Genomic DNA, 24881 nt, shown 5'->3' with positions numbered 1-24881 from the left:
CGCCCCACCCCCCCTAACTCCCCAAATATTAACGTTTTACCATATTGGCTTTTTCTACCCACCCTCCTGGCCCCCCACCATGTGTGTGTGCACACATGCATGTGTGTTTGTGTTATATATTCTAACCATTTCAGTAAGTTGCTTTTGCTATACTAAAAACTTCAATGTGTAATTTCTAAAATCAAGGTATTATCTTACATAGGCCACAGTACAATTTTCAAAATTGGGAAGTTGATATAATTTATAGTTGACTTTTTAGTATGGTTATTCATAGCATGGACATCTTGATAAATAATAATTCTTTCAGTGAAGAGTTGAATTGAGGTTAAAATGTTAGGTATTTGCTCCTCTTGTGTTTCATATTTGGACTAAAGTCAATTTTCATAATAATTCTATGCAGAATCCCTTGCCTCTCTTTTTCAAGCAGCTTGTTTTACAAAGGGGTTTATTTCTCTTTCTCTCATAAGCCATTTTCCTAAGTTGTCTTTCTTCAGTGCTCTACACACTTGGTAGTACCTGCATCAACACTGATAAAACCCTGAGTATGAATGCCTAATGTACTCATTCAGAAAAAAATAAAGAGGGACAAGGCTTTCTCTGGACACTGTTTGTCATCATATGTTAAGTTCTAACTTTAGGTTCATTTAGCCTCACATCAGAAAGAGTTAAAATGAGGCACAGAAGTATTTATTTTTAAACTCAAGGATTTACCCTGGAGTTATGAGTCAAAAGTCTAGATCTTGGGTGGAAGAAACTAAGTGATAGGTAGGGAGAGGAACTGAATTAAGCTGATGCTAAATTAGAAACAAAAATGGTTTAAAAACAAATCAGCTATTTAATTTTAGCATCTACTTAGTTATACATTCATGCTGAGTTTTTTTAAATAGCAAAATATAAATGTTCAGACGTTTTTTTCCCCTTACATTAAACCTGGAGCACAGCCCACAGGATGACAGTCTCTCACTGCAAGATTACCATCATTAGGAGCTTGTCCCCTGTTAGAGAGATATTCATTATTATTATTGTTATTGTTATTATTTTGTTGTTGAGCCCAGTTGAGTACTAAATATGGCTAATTCTGCCCCTGCCCCTAGAGGCTTGTATTATAAGTCAAACAGACAAAACAATTGGAAAATTAAAAACACCCACATGGAGGCTAGCTAAGCTTTATAGGGGTAAAATTATTTGCATGGAAATATTTTAATTTTTGTCTGTATGTATGTTTTCAACAAAAAAATCAGAAAAATTGAATTAGTCTCTCATTCTTCTTTGTCCATTTCCCCACCCTATCCCCATACTCAGTGTTTTTCCATAAAGGACACTTGTTTTCAGTCTTCCGGGCAAAAAACCCAAGGCTAGATCAGGTTAACCCCTGGGTGAGTCATTCATTCTTTGGAGACCAAGATGGGAGGAGCAACATTATTTGAAGACTTTCTGGTCTGTTCCTTCCCTCCAGGCCTCTTCAAATAAAAGTCAACAGTAGGAAGAAGTGGCTGTAGTCCATGTGTTGCCCAGCTGCTCAAAACAGTTCTGTAATTTTCTAAGGCATAATTTGAAAACCTCTAGGCTTCATGTAACTACAGAGTAAGTGGAAGACTTATTCGGTATTTTTAGGCAGTTTAACTTCTAAATGAATGTTCTAGGAAACTAAATGAAAACAGTATTGCCTGTCTTATGCACAGTTATATGAAAATAAATCTGGATATATAGATACTTCATGGATTCTCTCAAATTTCCCTTTCTTTGGATAAATGAAAAGAAATTGTGGCTGATATTAGTTTTCTGGAAATACTGGAAAAGATAGTAGAGCAGAAGTTCAAGACCAGTGTTAGCATTGTAAGAGTCTTAGAATTCTTGCAGTTTGTCATAGATCATGAGTTGTGGTCAAGGAACAGAAATTAGGGGACTTGGGCATGTGGCCTTTGGGAAGTATATCTTTCTCTTTTGTTTCTTAATCTTGCTTCTCTCTCTGTTTGTCTCACCTTAATAGTGCTACCTTATTCTATACTCTATTGATGCTATAAATGTAATATTTTAAAAAATCAATGCATTGTAATGCTGTTGAACTCTAAAATACCCAAGCAGATTATAAAAAGGAAAGATTATCTATTGAGGGTAATTTGTTAGTTACAATGAGTAACTGAAAAATCTATGGTGGAAAGTAATATGGTTTAGTTGGGTAGGCAGGACAGGTCTTGGTAATGGAGAAGCTAAAAAAAGAAAGCAGTGCCAGGTCAGTGCCAGCTACAAAGGATGACTACTATGTTGCTCATCTGATAGGTTCTGCTGACCAGCCACTCCTCTGTAGAATTTAGCTCCTGGTGATAGCTTTTAAGTAAATAGTGCAGTAGGAATGGCACTTAACAAACAGGGATGGTGGCCACAGCTTTTTAGATGAACCCAGGAGTGGTTCATGGGTGTATGGGCTACCTGCCCTCATCTGTGCTTTTTTAAAGAGACTTGGTGTATGAGCTGTAGGAAGCTGTCAGGGTGGTTGAGAGGAGGACGCTTTGACTTCTGCCTGTGGGGCCCATATAAAGGCGAGAAGGCATGTTTTACCTTTTCTGACCAATAAAAAAATAAATTTTTAAATAAAAATAGCTGGCTTTTCTTTTGCTTTGGGGGAAAAAACACTTTCTTTTGTATCATCCTACAAATAATCAGTACAGAAACGTTTGTGGGCAGACTTTTTAAAAAATAACATGAGAGAAAAAATAGAGCTGATTTTACATAAATTAAATACTGTGACTACAAACCACAGAAATCCAGAGAGTTAGTAGGAATGGGAAGAAAATGGTATGAGCAGTAAGTCTTATAAGTTGTATTCTATGAGCAGAGCACAAGTAGAGTTATTCAACAGAGATGTATCTTAGAGAAATTGCACCATGATATTTGGATAAGAAGATTCTAAATGGATCAGAGAGAGGTACTTGTTTTTGTGCCCATACTTGGCCCAGGATCTACCCCCTGTCCTCATCACAGAGGTAGCTGGGTCTTTGTGTGCATATGAACTAGCAGAAAGTCATCTTCGTGGTAAGGTACTTTCATGGAAGAGCAGAAGTAGAGTCTTGAAATGTAACAACAATTGGAGACAGGATAGCATGGTTAAGAGCAAGGACTCTAGGCTAGGCTACCTGGGTTCAAATTCCAACTCTTCTACTTACTAGCTGTGTATGATCTTTGGCAGTTCATTTAACCCATGTCTCAGTTTCCTCATTCTTTAAAATGTGGGTAGTAATAGTACCTACCTCATAGCCTTGTTATAAAAGCTAAATGAGTTAATATATGTAAAAGCATTTAGAAAGTGCTGGTACAGAATAAGTGCTTTTGTTTTAGTGCTTATTATTGCCATTATTACTGAAGCTTAAGTAATCTCTTTTGTCATACCTACCTACTGTGATGAGTGGCCTTAAAAATGAGCTTGGACAAAAGGTTACATATTGTATAATTCCATTTATATGTCCACGTGTATGTGCCCATAGATATGAATTGACAAAATTATAGAAATGGAGGACAGGTCAGTGTTTGGCAGGAGTTGCCAGGGAGCAAGGGGGGAGAGAGGAAAGTAGGCATGGCTGTAAAAAGGGCCACGTGAGGCATCCTTGTGGTGATGGACATGTTCTATAGCTCGACTGTATCAATACCAAAATCCTGGTTGTGATATTGTACAAGAGTTTTGCAAGATGTCACTGTTGGAAAAAACTGGGTGAAGGGTACATGGGGTTTTTCTATATTATTTCGTATAGCTACTTGTGGACCTACAATTATCTCTAAATACATCGTTAAATAATAAAAAGAAAATGGGCTTGGAAGATTCCTAATAGAGAAAAATTGGCAGTTAAAGCCATGTATGTGTCTGAGCAGACAGAGTGAGAAATATTAAGGTTAGTAAACATGATAGAAGGAAAACTGGGAGCTGGTCATTGACATTTTAGGGAGATGTTCACGACCCCTCCCCCCCAAATGAACCAGTTGAGGTCAAAGAGAAGGGAAAAATAAACAATAGCTTTATTTCCCTAAATCCCCATCAAACTTGTGTTCTCCAAGTGCCTTTGCTCCCCAGACTATGAAATGGTGTATTAGTCTATTAGATGATTTTTGGTAAAGAGAAGAAGGTAGAAGGTAGATGAGCAACAACTTATATACAAATGGTATTCTGAAAAGCAGGCCTCACAGAAAAGAATATGGGGATGACAAACGTGAACTAAAAATCACCTGTCTACATATATACAATTCAGTCCTTAAGTTGAAGAAGTATCTTTTCTGACCTTTCCCTCTTCTATGTCTTAGTCAACCTCTCCAAAGAATTTATCGCTTTCATGGTTTGTGTTCATAGCATTCTGATCATATATTAATATACCACTTATTATGCTGTAGGTTTATTTGTATATATGTCTTCCCTTCTGTATTGTGGCCTCTTTGAAGGGAGAGATCAGTGCCATCCTAATCTAGAGGCCTAAATAAATTAGATCAAACAAATTGAGAATATCATTGTACTTAATGAGATTGTGATTATTTTTGCAAATGAACCTGAGTTTTTGCTTTATGTTTTTTATTCTGGTGAAATTTTTCCTTAGGTTTAAAAACCAGAAGAATTTTAGTGAGTTAAGTGATTCAGCAATGAGGAGATGTCTTATAGCAATAACTAGCAACAACGTAGAGTAAGACAGAAGAGAAAGACAGAAAAAAAGCCAGGAAGCTATTGGAAAGGAGATAATTGGAGGAATGACTTGTGACCTCTGGGACCAACTTCAGTCATAAGGAGTGCCGTCAGACTTTAAGAAATCATGCTAAAACACTAGTAGTTAGCTTATCTCCTAATGTTCGCCTAAGCACCCCTTCCTTGCCAAGGCACAGATGAACTATGTCCTGATGTCCAGTATGTGGCAGGGGTGCAGTGGAGGCAGTTAGAGGAAGAGCATTCCTCCTCCCACTGCCAAGATGCAGTAGCAACTGGGCTGATTACGCAGTACTTGCCCTTCTTCACCTGCCCTTACTTGTGCCAACCCACCGACCATGTGGACTTGTCAGGTGCTTGCTGGAAGTTTTAATTTCTGGTCCTGAATGTGGAATAGAGGAGACGTACAAAAATCTACTTCCTTACAAGTTAAACGATGCCATTAAAAATAGATAGAATCCAGGATGTGGTACATTCCACAGGAAAACTAACCAAGACTGAACTGTTCAAGATTAAAAGAGACTTAGACATAAGATCCAAATGTAACACATGAAACTTGATTGGACATGCCTTTGAAAACAATGGAGATAATTTGGATATGGACTGAATATTAGGTGACATTAGGCATTATTCTTACTTTCCTTAGGTGTGCTATTTTGGTTATATAAGGAAATGTTCTTTTTGTTAGATGTGTATGTATGAAGTATTTTGATGATTGCAACTTATTTTCATATGGTGTGTGGGGAGAAAGTATAAATATGGAAGAGAGAGAAAGCAATGTGACAGATCATTTACAAGTGGTGAATCTGAATGGAGTGCACAGATATTTATTGTACTATTCTTTGAACTTTTCTATACATTTGAAATTTTTCAAAATAAAAAGTTGGGTGAAGGCCGAATATTTACCTTCTGAGGTTGGGAACAAGGCAAAGATGTTCTCTCCCAATGCTCCCATTCAGCATCATACTAGAGAGCCTAGCCAGTACAGTAGGCAGGAAAAAGAAAAAAGGCAGACAGATTAGAAAGAAAGAAAATTTGAGGGAAACACCTTCCTCTAGAACTGTTGGACTCTGGTGCTGTGATTTTATTTAAGATTTTTTAATTTAATGGAGAACTGTTCTTTCCACAGCCCATTAGCTTTTCCTACTTGATCCTTTGATGAATTCTTAGTTGCTTTTTTCTGGTGTCAAGGTGTGCCACCAAAATCAGCTTCCAGCTTCCTGTCCAGCAGGAATCAAAGGGGAAGGTTGGCTCTGCGGAAGTAAGAAATCTGATCCCCGTCTTTACAACATGCCTTTGGGACGCGTGGGTACTCATCTCCTGAAGGGTACAAATCACGACTCAGTGACTTCCCTGTGTTCTGCTGCTCTTTAAGCTGTCTTCCATCCAGAAAAGTCCCTACAGAAGCAGCTTCTGCATTGCTCTCATGAGGACCAAAATCAGATGGTTAGATGATGCAGTTACCCCCAAGAAGGCTTCTGATGCCTTATGTCTTTTGAGAATACTGAAGAGGACAGCGACCCCAAAAGGTCAGGGGCTCTCCCAGGATAGGGTAGTTGGCTTTACTGATTGGCCACCCCAGTTCTCCCAGTCTTGTGTTCCTAGCAGGGAGCAAGAGTCAGAGGTCTGCTTTAAGTCTTTGAGGTTGTGGTAGAGGAGACCACCCTCAAATATCTTAATAGCAAAGGAGAGAGAGAGAGAAAATAACCTGGGGGGGATAGGTGTGGAGGTGGAAGGAGAAAAGAGAGATTAATGTTTAAGTATAGTACTGCCTGGCAGTCTGAGAACAACTGACCTTTAAAATGGTGTTACGATCTAAGAGATGGCATTCCTAGGTGTATTTCAAGCTAGATTCATCTCCATATCATATATCAAATAAAAATGAAGGCATTCTCCACAAAGTTTTAATCATCAGCCTCTTCCAAAGACTTGAACTTCTTTTTCTGTCCACGTAATAGCTTTTTAACAGGTGCGTTATTCCAAAACTGTTCTAGGGCCATTAGGAAGAAAAGAAACAAGGGGTAAATACAGTCAAACAAAGTGGAAAAAAAATTTTTCATGGATAACAGGGGAGTTTTCTCTCCTGAAGTCTTTCATGGCACACAGAGTAAAATGCCAGGAGAGGATGAATCTAATTCCTAAAAGCAAAGTATGCGGAGAAACACAGAGAGGAAGTACCTATAAAACAGATTTTTTTTTTAACTCTCTTTTATCAGTTTTTCCAGTGAGAGTGTGGTGTTTTTCATGGCCAGAGGTTTTAGCCGCTTAAGCTCCTTTTAAACGGTTGAAGGAGAGACAGCAGTGATGTGTGAGGGTTCATTAATTATTGCTCTTACTGATGTTTGCAGAGGCTGTTGGGATCATAAATGTCAATCTGTCAAGAGACTGTGATAGGTTCTAAAAAAACTGATTGAGTACCTCAAAAGCTGTCATAGAGCCTGAGATTAAACAGATTCATCTTTCTTTCTTAGAAGCGAAGGAAGGTGTGGGTGAAGCGAATAGAAGAAGGCTTCCTTCTCTTTGTTGCCACTTTGCTTCTCCTACTCTCCTATTCTAAATTGTGAGTGTTGGCTGTACAGAGGGCTAGGAGCCTGCCTGAGACGTCAGAAGGCCACAGTTAGGGTTAGCAGCCCCGGGTGTGTGCGGGCTGCCAGCTGCACTGTGACAGGAGATTAAGAGAGATTGAGATTCAACTCTGACAGGCCTGACACAATTTATTTGGAAATTTTCGGGAGAGAACATGAGTAATAAAGACAAGAACAGTGACAGTAAGGAACAGATGTGAATTTCTGTCAGAGACAAAAAAGAATTTTAAAAGAAGTAACTCTGTTTGTTGTCTGCAGTCAAGCTTTCCGGTTAAACTGTGTTCCTAAATTCAGAGTCTTACCACTACTTTCTTTGATTGGCTAGGAAAGTACAATTAGAAGAATTTCTCTCTTCAGAAGTTTAGGTGTTTTTAAAATCACTGTACTTGTTTCTCTGTCACAAATTAAGCAGTGATTACCTTCAAACCTAGGAAACTGAAAGGTAAAATAGTTTTTCTTAAGATTTTCCTTTCTCATTTAATCACATTATGATTCTTGATCGAACTTTCCTTTGACTAGGAGATCTTTCTCACACTATTAAACATAGGCAGAGGAAGGGGGTCTGGTGAGTACCAGGAACTGTGAACCTGCCATAGGAGTGTGGTGGCTCTTGCATGAGTATATACAGACAAGATTATGCTTCAAGAAAAAGCATGCTGGAAAAAAGATGCTTTGTTGGCCCTTTATGAAGGACCTTAATTAGAAGTCACTCTTAACTCCTGGGGAGGAAACAATTTCTAGCTTGGCACTACAGCTCCTCCTGCTGCTAATGAGCATGCTCCTTGCAAGGACTCGTTTCTTCTGACAGTTAAAACTGCATATAAGAGTTATTTCTGTTCACCTTTCTCTCCACGTTTAACCCTTACTGCCTAAGCTCAGATTATGCAAGTAGACTGTTAGGTGCTTTCCATCATTGATGAGGAAATTAATAATGCTTCAGGGTAACAGGAATGACGTTTTTGAGCAAAAAGTAAATGATCAAAGTTTCGTTTATTCAAATATGGGCAGTAGATGAGGGTTCCTTTAGTGTTGGCCATGTTTGGGTCTTTTCTTTCTAGTAGTCCTCTTTTAATTGACATAAAATTTGTATTGAATAGTTGAATTATTTAGTTCATTATTATGTTATTAGAATCCCTGCCCTGGACATCTGTTTCTCTTATTTAGGCAACTCATCCCATGGCACAAAGTTTCATTAAGTAATTAGCAGAGGAGATGTAAATTTCTTATGCAGACATGATGATGATCCTGTAGACTGCTATTTATTTCATTAGCTCCTAATTAAAACACAGTTGACTTGTGAGAAAATGCCAAAGAAGGGTTTGCTTCACCAAGAAGTTATATATAACACAGTCACCTTCCTGGATGGCAGCATGTGAAGTCTGGTAAATGGTTTAAGGAGCTTAATTCCCCTCTCTCTTTGCGGTAGGGAGCACTAGAGGGCACAAGGATTCCTTTAATAGATTATCAACTGAGTGAAGGTTAAGTGGGCATATTCCAGAGCGTGAAAGTTAAGGATCTCTTAATGTCTGGGAATAGTTCCTTGATTCTAAAAAATAACACATTCTGGTAAACATTTCATCTGTCTTGGTTTAGAATCATTGAGGACTACTTCTCATGACTCAGACTTTCTATACATGGATGGATGCCTTTGGTCTTAGACTTATGCAGATGCCGAGACATTGACTCTCAAAGGACTGACTAGGGCTGAGTGGTGTTCTTTTAGGATGGCCAGTGCAGTGCAGCCAGAAGCTGTTGGCAGCATCAGAAACCTCCCTTAGGACCCATTATTTCAGGAACATCCTGTGTCTCCTGCCTACCAGAACAAACAACTCAGTAGTCTTTAAATATAATGTGGAATGGATAAAGGAAAATTTCAGCATGACACCATGTGGACTTGTTCCTTAGTATTGATATTGAATGGTCATTGGTCAGACAGGTGGGAAGGTAGAAGAAAAGAGATCAGGCCTGGACAGGCCTCCTGATTTTGAGGGGTCTCATCAAGTGCGTTGTTTGGTGATGACTAATGATGATTATGGTAATATAAATATGAATTCTAATTTCCCAATTTTAGGAATCGTACATTAAAAAATATTTTCTTCACATTATCATTCCCTTTCTTATTTGAAAATAATTAGCTATGGATAACATTGCTACACTGAAAGAAAAATTGTCTTCTCCTTGTAGCAAAGGTTTGCTTTAGAAATGGAGATGGGTACTATGCAGGTACACAGCACGTTTGACAGTTTGAAACAGACTCATGTGGAAAACAGCTTTGAATGTGAACTCTGCGTTTCCAGAGACATGCTCGGTCCTATCACGTGGTGGTGTGAATGAAAGAGGCTTAGGGTCTGAATGGTCCTCTTTTACATTAGAGGTGTGCTGGCATCACGTCAAGGCGCTTTGGATTTGCAATATTAACAATATTGTTAATTATTAATTTACCAATATTAATAATGCAAAGGCTTCAACTGCCTCCTCTTCTTGTGTGGACCCTTCTCTTTCTCCTCCCCAATGCCACCCCTGGGATTGGTGGATAATTTCTTATAAGGGGGCTCCAATTTAAGACCTTGTCTTGGAACAAACACCATTTTTTTGTTATGGCTTTTACTCTAGAATTTTCTCTTCTTGTTACCAAAAAAAAAAATGTCTAAATAGAGTTATTAATACAAACAGTGCCATTGCTGGTTTGTGAAAAAGGACCTCCAGAGAGCCATGTGGCTCATACAAGGTGAATTCCTTTCAGCTGGCTGCTTTGTAATGATTTACATTTAGATTGTTGCTTGTTGCTCTTGTAGGGGAAGGGGGAAGAGGGCCTGGCACGTCTGTGGCTGCCTCAGTCATCACACTGACTGGGTTTGGACAGCTTCACTCAGCAGAGCTGGGAAATAGACTGAACTTGCTTTAGTTGTTTTCATCAAAGGCCTTGTTTAGTTGTTCATATTGGGGGAGAATGTCATGTTGGACTGGAAGAACTAAATGAGATGAAAAATGAAGTTTGTGATTGCTAAGAAGGTGCGTGCCTTCTGTAAGTCAGTGCACAATGCAGAGACTGGGGGCTGTGAGCAAACAGTTAGCATTGTCGTTTCACTGCCAGTGAGTGCTCTCGGGTGAAGTGCAGCACCTCCTTTACACAGAGGAAGGCTGGGGAACGGGATACAGACAGCCTTCACTGAAACACATCCAGTAGTCTGCTGCTTCTCACTAGAATCACTTTAAATAGAAAATCAGGGCTGCCTGGGAGAAGATTTCATTCATTCAAGAAATATTTACTTGAGTTATCTGGGGGCACATGAATGAACAAAGCAGGTGAAACTTCCTGTGCTCTTGGAGTTTACATTCTCCTGGCAGGTGAGGTTAAAAGATAAGTGCTATGGAGGAATAAAAAGCAGGAAAAGGGAGGAGGGGAAGTGCGGGGGTGGGGGGAGGCGTGGAAGAAGAGTAGATAGAGTGATCAGGGAAGAAGACTTCATTGAAAATGTGACTTCAGAGACTTAAAAGAGGTGAGATCCCATGTAGATCTGGGTGAAAAGTGTTCCAGACAAAGGAAACAAGGTGCAAAGGCCCTGAGGTAGGAGACAATAAGGGGGCTGGTGTGGGTGGAGCAAAGAGCGAGAGCAGCAGGAGATGAGGTGAGAGAGATGAGAGGAGGGCAAATCATACAGGGCCTTTTGAGGGTCATAATAAGTATCTGAACTTTTACTCTGAGAAGGGGACCTATTAAAGTGTTTTGAGCAGGGCAGTAAAGTGATTCTAACTTGATTTTTAACAGGATCACTTGGCTGCTGTATGGAGAAAAGACTGTATGGGGTTAGGGGGTAAATAGGGGGACCAGTTAAAAGACTATTATAGTAGGCTGGATGAGATGGTGATGGCTTAGGTCAGAGTGGTGGTAGTAGAGGGGTGAAAGGTGGTGGGATCTGGATCTGTTTTGAAGAAGATGCTTTAGGTGACTCCCTTCCAGAGGTGGTTTAGCACAAACTGTTTTGGAACCTCAGCAAAAGGTACATCCTCAGTATGCAGTGGTGGCAGTTCCAGGAGTACAGAGCCCCCAAGTACTGCCTTTCTTTTGAAGGCAAGAATTATTTACAGCCTGCCTATTGCATGAACTTTATTGCATTTTAGTTACTTTTTTAAGGTTATACAAAACACAAGTTATCACATGCTACACCTCCCTCCACCTGCCAGTTTGGCACCAACCCTTGAGTTGTGGCTCCAAATGCTGCCTCTATCGCCCCACAGTGGAGGCCATGGGGACAGCTTGCTTATGAACAAGCAGGCATGCTCCCTTCACTCTGAATAAATTTGGAATAATTTTCAATATTAGAAGCTGATTCTTGTATGTATATGAGTAGAAACATGATCATTTTTACTAGAAAAGATTATGGATCACCCATCAAACACTGGCTTTAAGTATGGGATTGTGCTAAGCCTGGCGATATAAAGAAATATTAAACATAGTCCTTTCTCTAAAGAATTACAGTCTACTTGAAGACAAGCAAATATCCAAGAAGAGGTAAATAACCAATACAGGCAGTGAACAGCCAGCGCCAAAAGAAGGGGTACCAAGAGAGGATCCCATTTCTAGCTCGAATGGTCTCCTCATAGAGACAGCTGTTTTTGAAAACAACGACATAGAACTGATTTTTGTTGAGCCACCCCTACCCTCCTCTCCTAGTTCAGGCCTAGCTTGTTAGAAGTCAACCCTGAAGGCTTGGTACAGTATAAACCAGGGCAGTCAGAACTGGCTCTTGCTAACACAGGTCCGGTTCCTGGAAAAGAGCAGTAGCCTGGTCAGAAGAATGCCTGGCACTACATTAATCAGTTGTGCTTGCCAGGCTGAGTACTAATCCTGACCCTCAAATGTGTTATTTTGGTCAGATTCACAGTCTGAGAATGAGGCTTCGCCAGTGAAACGGCCACGACTACTGGAGAATACTGAACGATCCGAGGAAACCAGCCGATCTAAACAGAAGAGTCGACGCCGGTGCTTCCAGTGCCAAACCAAACTGGAGCTGGTGCAGCAGGAATTGGGATCATGCCGCTGTGGTAAGCATCTCCCTGAGTGGCGTGATGGAGTCTGTTGACAGTCTGGCATAGCTTTGGAAATTATTCCGAAGAGACTGAAGTCCTTAGGACCTGTCTGCAAGCTATAGGTTTGGAGCTTGAGAAATCAGGAGTAGAGGCTTCTTACTTCCAAACACCCTTGATTTCCTCTCACACATACAAGAAAGGCAAAAACATCCCCAACTACTCTTACACGTGTTTGTTTAGAGTTGCATTGTCACTGCTTACTGCTTTCACCTTCTCCCCACTGCATGTTGTGCTTCTTGCACATCAAGTCTCCTTGATGACTTACTTAGAAATTAACCAAACCAGCATAATTCTGGGATATGTACCATATAATTCAGACATTAAATTAATTTTGAATGAGCGTCTTACTATGTATAATCAATGGAAGATTTCTCCCCCCCATCCCTTTTAAAGTTTAGTTAGAAAATTATTTTCTTTGAACCGTAACTCATCAGTTAACCCCTTGAAATAGCTTTAAAGTAACCTTTCGTTCTGTGTTACCAAGTGTAATACCAACTCTTGGAACTGCTGCGCAGGGATGTATTTTTTAGAACTTTATGCCTACTCACAGTGGAACAAAACTGGGACCAGTCCTTCCTTTGACCACATCTGTCATGTCACAAAGAAGCAAAATTATGTAGCTGCGTTCTTTAGGCTAACTTAAGTTTTCCTGTCCCTGTTTTTAGGTATCATCAGGCAGACTTTGAGGCCTGGCTCTAGCCTCTGAGAATCCTATATCCTTTGTCCTTAGGAGTAAGTTTTGGAAGCCTCCTTTCACTTCTGGGACAGCCATAGATAGCCTCAAGTACTGATGCTGGCAGTCAGGATTAGATGATTCTCTCAGCAGTGAGAAAGTTATAGTTACTCAGAGTCCTTCGTCTTCTGAAGAGACAGCCGTTGCTGTTCTTGTCCCTCAGTTATCTGCCCTGTCGGAAATGAGACAAAAGGAGGGAATACCAGCTTCTCATGGAAGCTAAGTTGGAACTCCTGCTGTTCCTGTCATGACTAGGAATCTGTTTGTTGCACACTCCGGTGTGTGGTACTTAATAAGACCAGAAGCTTATATTCAGCTTCAGAAATGAGGAACAGCATGGGGAGTTCAGGTGTCACTGGACAAGTTTTTATTTTTCAGCTTGGCATTTACTTATTCTATTAAATGTTTGTGTGAAAGTGTAAACAAGAGAGGTGGGAGGAGAGGCTGTCAGCAGAGTTCTCAAACTTTGGTTGTGTTCATGCATGTGGCATGGCCAGGTGAGCCTAGAACCTTATTCTTAGGCTGCGTCTTTATCAACCCTGCCAGGTAATTTCAAATTCTGGGTGAGGAAGGAAAGGAATACTGTGGTTAGCCAAGGAAACTCTGGGGCCTAATGGCTAACCAACTTTGCCCGTATTGAAGGGTTTGTCTAATCTTTTGTAGTCTGCAAATTCTTGCTTTGGTCTTCACGTGAACTATTGGGGGATTTCAGTAGTTCAGTCTATTACCAGTGTTGTGAAGGCTGCCTGACCATTTTCCCTGTTGCTTTCATAACACAGGCCTTGGGTTGTTCCTAAATTAGAATCATGGGATTTCCCTGTACCTTATGTTCTTGTTTCCTTCTTGAAAGTAACTGAATCCTGGGTATTACACAGGATTTGCACTAGCAGATCAAGCAATTGGTCCATCAAGTGTGCTGTCTTGCCTCTGGCAGTGACTAATACCTCCTCTGCATGTCAGGCAAGCAGTGAGAATTCACACTTTAGCTGAGAGATCCAGAGGTGTTGTAACCTCTCGCAGTTCACCCTTCAGCTTGGATGCAAACTCTCATTTCCTAAGGTCTTAAGCACCCAGCTGAAGAAATTTAGAAATAAGTGATAGATGGCTTCACGTGCTCCTGAGTGAAGCCAGCTTGCTTGACTATCTCTGATGAGTGCAGATTACTCTGCCATGCTCTTCACCCCCTGGGCAAGAGGCTGGATTTCTAAGTGCCTTTTGGATTTGCCACAGACATGCATTCTTTTTAAATGATCTAACACGTAGTGCCTTGGCCTGTGCCCAGTTCTGAGGGCCTGCTTATAGAGAGATTTGATTTTTCTTTTGGGGAAGAAAGCCCTGAGCTTTCTGCAGTCCCTCCAGAGGGAGCCTTCCTAGAGAAAGCTGGGAGTTCAGTTTGGACCACTGAGAGCATTGCACTTACGTGCCCAGAAAAATGACTGAGTCTGCTGCCACATTTTAAAAGATGAAGGACAGCAATGGGAGCACACACCTCTGGGAATGTCTTTGACAAATAGCTCTTGTGTTCCTCCTGCCTGTCTGCTTGGATCTCCCTAGGAAAGGGTGAGCTGTGTAGTTATTTCCTTCAGGATGCATGGAGTGTGGAGAGACGTTTAACTGCCCTGAAAGGTTTTAGAGTGGGGGGAAACAGTAATTTACTACTGAAAGTGAAGACTCAGGAAGGTAGTTTGAACTCAAACATAGCACTTCTCCACTGCAGAAAATCTTTTTTTAATATATATATTCACCATCTTTTTTTCCATTCCCCTTCCACTCTGTACAGGTTATTAACTGCTGACAAGAAATTCACATCTCATAAATAATGCTTAAGAGCCATTGCTATATAAATTGAATGTGTTATGAATTGTGATGGGCCTTTTTGTAGCATTCGATGCCTGGAGCAGGAAGAACAGAGGATGTCATTTTCATTAATTTCTAATGAGGTGCCAATTAAAGACAGGGAAGACGTTCCAAAGGGAAGAGTGGCCGAGCTCCCCTGAATCCTCCGCCCCAGGGCTGTCATCCAAACACTACCAGCAAGCCTTCTCTAAAAATTCCATTAAATTACAGTCTCATCGAGAGCACACACAGACACATTCAGCTTCCCTTTGATCTTCAAAAGAGCAATTTGTAAGGCGAGTTCTGAGTCTTCTCATAGGGAACAGCTAGAGGTGATAGGAATTGTTAATTGCCAAGACACTCCATGGGCTTTCAATAAGGAGGTGAATTTTGAAGATGAATTCCCCTCTGCCTGGCTGTGACTAGATAACCTTTAAATCAACAATACCTAAGTAACACCCTGTTCCTGTGAAATCTTTCAGGGTGCCAATTAAAAGAGGCATGTGGTGAGTCTGGGATAATATCCTGCATCCTAGAGTATCTTCAACAGTTTAACTTCTCAAGATAGAAAACAGTTGCATAAAAATGGATTTTATTTGTTTCGTTTTCTACTCAGTAGGCAAATTGATCAGCTCGTTCTCATTACAGGAGTCATGTCTCTCCAAATGCCACCTAGAGGATGTTCTTCTGAAATCTGGCCATCCTCATTAAATCTGAACCACATCACAGCCACATGAATGCTGTGTTCTCTAAGCAGATCTCACATGATACACACAGCATGGCTTTTTAATCACTGTGCATTGCTTCCCAGAACCACAGAATGAATTTTTAAATACCAGTCTAAGAGCTTGCATAAGTTATCACGTATTTTCACTTGACACTGACTTAACAAACTCTGAGCTGATATGCTCCCTTTTGGGACAACAGTGCTTTTTACTAACCTCCGGAGTAATCTGACTTCCTTCATTCCTTTCAAAATAAATTTTAAATTCACTTTAGAAACTCAGAGTGATACTTTAGCTGGGACCTTTAGAGTAGTTTATCATCTCTAAGTTCCTAAAGAAAAATGGTCATTTTTGCTTTGTCATTTCACTGTCAAAGTAAATTCAGCAAGCATTTGTTGAGATACGACTGTGCACAAAGCATTTTGCTAGCTTTTATGGGGAATATAGAAGCTAGAAATATAGAATATAGGAGCTCATAGTCCAGGTCAGCGGGCAACAGAATCACATGGAAGATATGTTAAGACAAGATTGCTAGGCCCACCACCCAGAGGTTCTGATTGAGTAGGTCTGTGCATATTGAACAACTTCCTGCTTGGAGGATGTTGATGCACTGGTCTGAGGACCATGCTTTGAGAACTGCTGCACTAGGCAGTTCTCAATCCTGGGAAGCTTTTAAAAAATAGAATGTCTGGGGCTCACTCTAAGCAAGTGGATCAGAAAAGGTCCCCAGGTATGGTTCCTAACTTTTTATTTGGAAATTAAAAGTTTTTTCCAGGACCATTTAAGAGTAAGTTACAAAGATCATGGCCCCTATATTCCTATAAACTTCAATGAATGTTTCTAAAGAATAGTGATATTATTTTTATAATCATAGCACAATTATCAATTTAAGTAAATTGATACTGATACACAGTACTTTATCAAATCTCTCATCCGTATTCCAGTTTTGTCAGTTGATCCAATGATGTCCTTTATAAAAGATTCTTTTCCTCTCCAGTACAGAATCCAGTCCATGATCAAGTATTGCATTTAGTTGTGGTGTCTCTTTAGACTCTCTTAACCTGGAACGTTTTCACAGCCTTTCTTTTTTTTTTTTTTCTAATGATACTGACATTTTTTAAGACCGCATCTCCCCAACCCCACCCCTACAGTTTTGTTTGTGTTTTTTTTAATAGAACACTCTTCATTGTGGGTTTGTCTGATGTTTCTTCATGATTTGATTCAGATTACACATTCCCAGCTAGAATACTACCTAAGTGGTCTGTCCTTCTCGGGGTTTTGCATTTGGGAGGCACAGATATCCATCACCCCCTCATTGTTGATGTTAATTTTTATTTACTCACCCAGTCAGGGTATTATCCAATTTCTCCACTGTATAGTTACTATATTTGCCCTTGCAATCTGTGAGATAATATTTTATGACCATGTAAACATCCTACTCCTCATCAAAAATACCTCCTAGATTTAGCATTCATTGATGATTTTTGCCTAAATCAGTCTTTACTATGATGATTGTGAAATGATGATTTTCTAATTCCAGTCCTCCTACATTTACCCTTTGGCTCTCAGTGTTCTTCTGTAAGTGAGAACCCTCCTCCTCCATTTATTTATCTATTATATGTATGGACTCATGGGCTCTTATATTTTTCAGTGGTTTATAATTCATTACTGAACTTAATTATTTTGGTGATCAAATTGTCCCAGATTTGTCCAGTGGAAATTGCTTCAAGCTGATTTTCATATCCTAGATGTGCCCCCCCCATCTTTTTTTTTTTTTTCCTCAAAGCATTTCCTTACTCTCTGGCATAACAAGATGTGTTCTGGTTGCATCTTGTACTTAGCTTTGCCCAGTCCTGGAATCAGCCACCTTTCCAAGGATTCCCAAAGTGATTTTAATACACATTCAAAGGAGGGGTTTGCTGGGCCTGAAAGGAAGGCAGACACATGCATAAAATAACTGGCATCCAGTGCAACCCACCTAAGAGTTTTAACTAAGGTACAAGCCATATGTTATAGGAATATGCGGAAGGAGAGATTAATTCCAACTGGAGGTCTCTGGACAGGCTTCCACAATTGGGGCTTTAAAGGAAGGGTGGGATTTAGATGTGGGGCAAGAGGGAATGCTTGGACAAAGCTGCTGTTCTGAAGGTGACCTCTGTGCAGCTGGATGGAGTGTTGGGGTTGAGTGAGGAAAGCTGCTAGAAAGGGAGGGAAGGGATTCCAGATTCCAGGCTTTCGGGTTTGGATGTTAGTTTTCACTGAGAAGCTATCAGTGATTTTTGAATATGGTCAATATGATCTAATTTGACTTTTTTTTTTAATTTTTTAATTAAGCACACAGGAAAGCCCCAGAAGCTGTTGAATCTTGTTAGAGGAATGCTCTAGGAAGAATGTGCATGTGTCACAGCCATCCCCACCACTATGGGCACTGCACAGTGAATGAATAGTGATATCCTAAAGCCCAGGGTGGGGCAGGGAGCTGTGGTGATTATGAAGCATGTTGGTGACGTGAAATTACCAGACTGGTCCCTTTCACCAACATCAGAAGTCACCACAAATAAGCCCACATGTCTGTGCCTTTGTTTTAACTCTCGTCCAAGTGTGATTTGAACCTGTCAGGAATATCTGGCATTCTGTCCTATGTTTCTAAAAGAAAGTGAAGCAGTGTGTTTTGGTAAAAGGCCTTATTCTGTGTACAGAGTTCTAGCCTCGATCCATCAGAAAACTCTGCTGTCCAGGGAAACACCTGAGATCCTTTATCATGACCAAATTGATTTTGCTGGTTAGGTGTTATCATTACTGCCATTGAGTGGAGAGTCCGTGATGCTCTGCCATGTGTTATAAAGAGAGAGTGGTTCCCAGGCCCCCCCACCCCCAGCTCTTTAAGAGCTCCTGAGTCTGGGAATGAAAGGCTACAGTTTCTCCAGTACTTCTAAGACAGAAGTTGGGTGTATGTTGACCTATGGCTCAAGAGAAAGAGATGTCCTGCCCACCTTACCCCAAACAAAACCCTCCTTGATGGGAGTTATCGTATGTGTGAGATCTAAGGGTAATTGGAAATCTTCAGGCAGATTCTGAGAAAATTTTCTCCCTTTGCTGCTCTCTTCTTTTCACTTGCACTTTACTTTTACCTAAACAAGAGTTTGCTATCCGTATTCCCCATTTTTTTGTTTGTTTTATTTTGTTTTGCTGAGGAAGATTGGCCCTGAGCTAACATCTGTTGCCAATTTTCCTCTTTTTGCTTGAGGAAGATTTGCCATGAGCTAACATCTCTGCCAGTGTTGCTCGGTTTTTTGTTTTTTTTTTTTTTTTTTTGAGGAAGATTAGCCCTGAGCTAACTACTGCCAATCCTCCTCTTTTTGCTGAGGAAGACTGGCCCTGAGCTAACATCCATGCCCATCTTCCTCTACTTTATACGTGGGACGCCTACCACAGATGGCTTTTGCCAAGTGGTGCCATGTCTGCACCCAGGATCCAAACCGGTGAACCCTGGGCCACTGAGAAGTGGAAGGTGTGCACTTAACCACTGCGCTACCGGGCTGCCCCCAGTGTTGCTTTGTTTTGTATGTGGGTCACTGCCACAGCATGGCCACCAACAAGTGGTGTAGGTCTGCGCCCGGGAACCGAACCTGGGCTACCAAAGCAGAGCATGCTGAACTTAACCACTAGGACACTGGACAGGCCCCTGTATTCCCCATTTAATCTTTAACGTGTGAGAGTTTTAGCCTAAAACCAACCAGATTAGTCCTTCTGCTGCTCCTCCATAAATTGCAAGTTGAGATGTTAAAGCAAAATAAATCAAGAGAGAGATGTCCTGCCCACATGCATAAATCAAACTGTTTATTGAACACTAACTCCATGTATTTAGCCCATTAGTTTAGCACTGTCCCAGAGATCCAATCTACCCCATGTCCTTTGACAAGTGTGTAGAGATATCAGAAGTATGAAGAGCTCCCCTCCCTCGCAAAGGAGCATTGAAGACCAAGCTTTTAAAAGACAAAATGTGCAGAGCACATCTGCTGAAGCCTGTGTCTCATACCCTACTGACAGGTGAGCCAGGAGACCCTTGTCTGATGAAGTGAAATATTTTCCATCTGGATAGCAAATTTGCAACTACTTCTGTAGTCCAGTCTTAGCAGTAATAACAGCACAATAATTGCTCGTTCCTAGAGTAAATAGTTTCAGTTAATTCTTTGCCCAGCAAGGTTTGTGTGGTGTTTTTTTAAACATATTTTTTGAGATATAATTTACTTACCATAAAATTCACCTATTTTATCGTTCAAAAGAGTTGTGCAGCCGTCACAAAATTCAAATTTTAGAATACTTCCATCACCCCCAAAATTTCCCCATGTATCCTTTTTCAGTCAATCCCCACACTCCCCTACTCCAGCCCCAGGCAACCACTGATCTGTTTTCTGTTGGTATAATTTTGCCTTTTTTTTTTTAAAGATTTTATTTTTTCCTTTTTTTCCCCAAAGCCCCCCAGTACATAGTTGTATATTCTTCGTTGTGGGTCCTTCTGGTTGTGGCATGTGGGACGCTGCCTCAGCGTGGTTTGATGAGCAGTGCCATGTCCACACCCAGGATTTGAGCCAACGAAACACTGGCCGCCTGCAGCAGAGCGCGCGAACTTAACCACTCAGCCACGGGGCCAGCCCCCAATTTTGCCTTTTCTAGAATTTTCATATCAATGGATTCATAGAGTGTATATATAGTCTTGTGTGTCTACATAGGATGTTGTTCTCAAGATTCATCCATGTTGTTATCTGTCAGTAGTTCATTCATCTTATAACATTGAATAGTATTTCATTGTATGGATAATACTGCATTTGTTTATCCATTTACCAGTTATCGTACGTTGGGTTGTTGACAGTTTGGGGAGATTATGAATAGAACTGCTATAAATGTTTACGCACAAGTCTTTTTGTGGACCTATGTTTTACATAGAGGTGGAATTGCCAGGTTGAATGGTCAGTGTACATTTCATATTTTAAGAAAATCCAATCAGCAGTGTATTAGGGTTCCAATTTCTCCATAATTTGCCAACATTTAGTATTGTCCTTCTTTTTAACTTTGGCTGCTCTAGTGGGTGTATGGTACTGTCTCACTGTGGCACATTAATTTGTATCTCCCTAATGACCAGTGATGTTAAAACATCCTTTTTTTTCATATACTTTTTGGGCACTTATATATCTTTTTTGTGAAGAGTCTCTTCATATCTTAAATATTTTGCCCAAATTTTAAAAGATTTACAGAATTGCCATCTTAGCATTGTTCCAACCTATGGATATGATGTCTCTCCATTTGTTTGTCTTCTTTAATATCTCAGCAGTTTTGTGTTTTTTAGCATATATCTTTTGTTAAATTTATTCCTAAGTATTTTAATTTTTTGATGCTATTGTGAATAGAATTTTTAAATTTTATTCTCAGCTTGTTCTTTGCTGCCACTTGGAAGTGCAGTCAGTTTTTGTATATGATTTTTTTATTCTGCAACCTTGCTAAATTCACTTATTCTAGATTCCGTAGTATTTGCTATATCCATTATTATGTCATCTGCAAATAAAGGCAATTTTACTCTTTTCCAATCTGTATACCTTTTTTTTCCTTGCATTATTGCAATGGCTAGGATCTCTAGCATAATGTTAAATAGTTATGTTGAGGATGGACCTCCTTGCCTTTTTCTTGATCTTAGGTAGAAAGCATTCAGTCTTTTACAATAAAGTATGATTTAGCTATAGATTTTTTATAGCCATCCCCGATGTCCACCCCTCACCCCAACAAATTTTAATAGTTGTAGCTGTTGAATACATTCCAGGAAAACATAGGAAATATTCAAATATGTTTCCCCAAAATGGCTGATATAGCCCCTGGTGAATTACCAGTGTTCTAACAAAGGTCAACAAAGCCGTGTTTTAAAGAGTTTTGCTATCCCATGGATTCATTTCTGTTTATACCTGAAGCAAATTCCCCTTGTTCATAGTTGTATCTGTGTCTGTAATGTGTCTGTCTGGTTATAGTGGGGAAAGCCTGTGACCTGCAAGTACTCCTCTTTTTCTCAAATCAGTATCATAACAGGCGCCCAAGATGCTATTCTGGGTTATTCTCACTTGAGATAGTGAAAGCAAACCACACTGAGAGATGCTTGGAAATGCTTTGTTTGAATTAAATGTTTTTACCACAAGACAAAATCATAAAAATCTGTGGGTAGGTAGATATTAGAATCACATACCACCAGGATTAGAAGGCGCCTTAGCAATCATTTAGTTCAACCCTATTTTCTTTCTTTCTTTCTTTTTTGTTTTTGAGGAAAATTAGCCCTGAACTAACATCTGCCGCCAATCCTCCTCTTTTTGCTGAGGAAGACTGGCCCTGAGCTAACATCCATGCCCATCTTCCTCTACTTTATATGTGGGACGCCTACCACAGCATGGCGTGCCAAGTGTGCCATGTCCATACCCAGGATCTGAACCGGCGAACCCTGGGCCACTGAAGTGGAATGTGCACACTTAACCACTGCGCCAGCGGGCCGGCCCCAGCCTATTTTCTTTATGAATGAGGACACTGAGACCAGAAAGGTTGACGTTAGCCTCAGATCATACCTGTGTGCTAAACATTGGCATTTTATGCAGCCTTTGATCTAAAACTCGTGGACTGCTGAAGAGTTTCTGACCAAAATGACTGCTCATAGCAGTGCCCACTCCTCCCATCTGCATAGGTTTCAGCTCCCACTAACCGCAGCTCCTCATCACATATTCATGCCCATCCCTCCCTGGACACCTGCTCTGTCATCTGCACTGAACCCAGCTTCTGTCTTCTAAAGTACCCAGATTTCTTGGTCTTTCTTCCAAATTAATACACCTGACTCTTTTAACCTCCTCTTAGTTCAGCCTCTAAAACCTTGCTCAGGACTTGGGACTCTTGTATGGGCATTAGTGTCATCAAATTAGACCAGTTGTGGTAAAAATAGTATTTAGTCAAAATAATAGGTTTTTAAATTTTTTTTCTTTCAAACTGATAAATAATTCACAGAATTTTGCTAAAGAAATGTCTTTTCCAGGGTCTTTAATGTATATAGTTAAAAGTAATTTGTGTTCAGTATGTTGTATGCAGCTATCTTTTCCTAGACACTCCCAGTCTTCCTAGTAGATTCTTGTGTGGTTCCCTCTTGAGCAGTACTACTTAAAAAGTGTGGGCCTCAGACCAGTGCCTCGGAGTCCCTGGATGGGGGCATGCTGCTGCTTTAGAAAGTAAAAATGCAGTTGCTCAGGTAATTCTAACGTAGCCCAAAATTTGATATACTACCTGTACACTTAATAGCTCAGTGTTCATTGGAAATGCAAAGGTAATTTAAGACCAAATAGAATTACTAGAAATTTCAAATGAGGTGCTCCATATTATAGAGGTTTTAATATCAGATCTAGTCAGCTCCATTCTCTTTCACTGAGGGAGTTATATCTTCTGAGTATTTAACACATGCCTTCCTCCTTTGGTGTCGTCTCCCCTGAGAGACTGGAAAATCCGCAGGGGTCAGGACCACGTGTTGCTCTGTGGCATCCCTACAGCTCCCGTTAGAGTATGTGGCCTATAGTGAGTACCCGGTAGTCAGTGTTGACTAATAATGTACAAGAAAAAATGAGAAGTCAAAGAAATGTGGTGTTCTGGTGAGCCTGCTGATTATCTTTAGGGGAAATCCCTTTTGTAGTAGTAGTTGAAGGCAGGCCCAAGCAGGTGAGAGAAAATGTGTGGGCCCGTCTCCAGGTATATTCTTGAAGCCAGGCTACCTGTGCAACCTGAGGGTTTCCCAGTGGAATATTTGGCTTAAGGAATAAGGTCTAGATAGAGAACCTTAGCATTGTTTATTTTTACATACTTTTATCTGCCTTGAATTTTTATTGGTAGAGGGAGAAATAATCAGACAAAACATACTGTATGCTATCAGATAGGGTAGCATTACTTGCTTGGTCTAATTAAAATTGTTTGATATGCTTGTGGTTAATTAAATAGTCAACTTTAGGGATGGGTGTGTTTGCATAAACAAAACCTCTGATTCATCTTGCACATGAATAAGCTGGACTCTTTGAGGTCACAGAGACTACCAGGCCACAGACCTACTGCGTATCGCTGCCCCAATCTCTCATTCCTGTTGAGCCAGCCTGTCACTCTCTGACATAGAATCCAAGCACTTAAGGGACTTAGAAGTTATGCATCTGGTGCCAGTCCAGCCCCTGAACTGATGGAACGGAAACCACATCAGAAGTGATCCAGCCACAGTGTACATCTCCAGCCTGGAGGGAATGTGGCATGTCTTGTTGTCATGCAGCTTAGACTGACTAGGCACTTCCTTCATTGAACTAAAACCAGCCTCCTTCTGTAACGTGTCCTTGTTCCTCCTCACTCTGCCCTCCAGAGCGACTTATCACAAACTGTCTTTCTCTCCTGCAAGCCTTCTCCTTAGATATTTGGATGCAGTGGCTTTGACTTTCCAACACTCTAGTTCTTCCGGTAGCAGGTCCATTCACAGGGATTGAAGAACTGTATGGGGACATCAAGGACAGGGTGAGGTACAGGAATGCCAGGCTGGGCTCAGTGTTTGTTTCCACGGTTTTCCTCATCAGAGGCCTTCACAAAATCCGGGTGTCTTTTTTTTAAAAAAACCTGTAGCCTGCTAATCTCCTTCTGAGATTGCTCAAAAGTCTTCTCTTCTGTGGAGTCCATGGTTGGCCGCTGTTGCTATACTTCTCAGAACATATTGAAATTGTCTGTCTACATGTTTGTCCATCCTCCCAGACCGTAAGCACTGGAGGGCAGGGACCATATCATGTTCTTTGGCGCCTCTCAGCCCCTCCTGCAGGACCTGGTGTGCAGTGATGCCTAGTAAACATTTGAATGAATGAGTGAACCCCATACCATCAAGTTGTGATCCTCTGGGTAAAGGGATAAGAACAGCTTTATTGAGCATCTGTTGTATACTGGATGTCGACACCAGTGTTATATCATTTGACCATTATAAAAGCATCGTTGGACTAACAGTACTCCATTTTTACCGAAGTGAAAAACTCAAGCTTTAAAGTTAAGTAACTCAGAAGTACTCAGGGAGCACCTGGCCTTTGAGCCCAGGTCTGTTGAGGTTCCAGAATCCCACCACTTTTTCATGTCCCCAGACTGGCTCATGGGGTGCCCTTAACAGTGAGGAGATGACTATAGCATGAGTTGTCTGTGTTTTTAGCCCAGTC

The 24881-nt window shown here is 40.6% G+C and overlaps 1 protein-coding gene across 2 annotated transcripts in view; it reads left to right on the top strand.

Moving 5' to 3' along the window:
• The window catches only part of ZFAND3 (zinc finger AN1-type containing 3), a 311100-nt gene that overhangs the window by 267876 nt on the left and 18343 nt on the right, over positions 1-24881 (top strand). For both annotated transcript variants that reach the window (XM_044776614.2, XM_044776615.2), the window contains one exon: positions 12142-12309. In XM_044776614.2, the coding sequence (XP_044632549.1) occupies positions 12142-12309 (168 nt within the window). The remainder of the gene's footprint in view (positions 1-12141; positions 12310-24881) is intronic.

Source organism: Equus asinus, chromosome 8 (assembly GCF_041296235.1).
Source record: "Equus asinus isolate D_3611 breed Donkey chromosome 8, EquAss-T2T_v2, whole genome shotgun sequence".
Lineage (NCBI taxonomy): Eukaryota > Metazoa > Chordata > Mammalia > Perissodactyla > Equidae > Equus > Equus asinus.
This window is presented reverse-complemented; position numbering and strand designations above follow the sequence as displayed.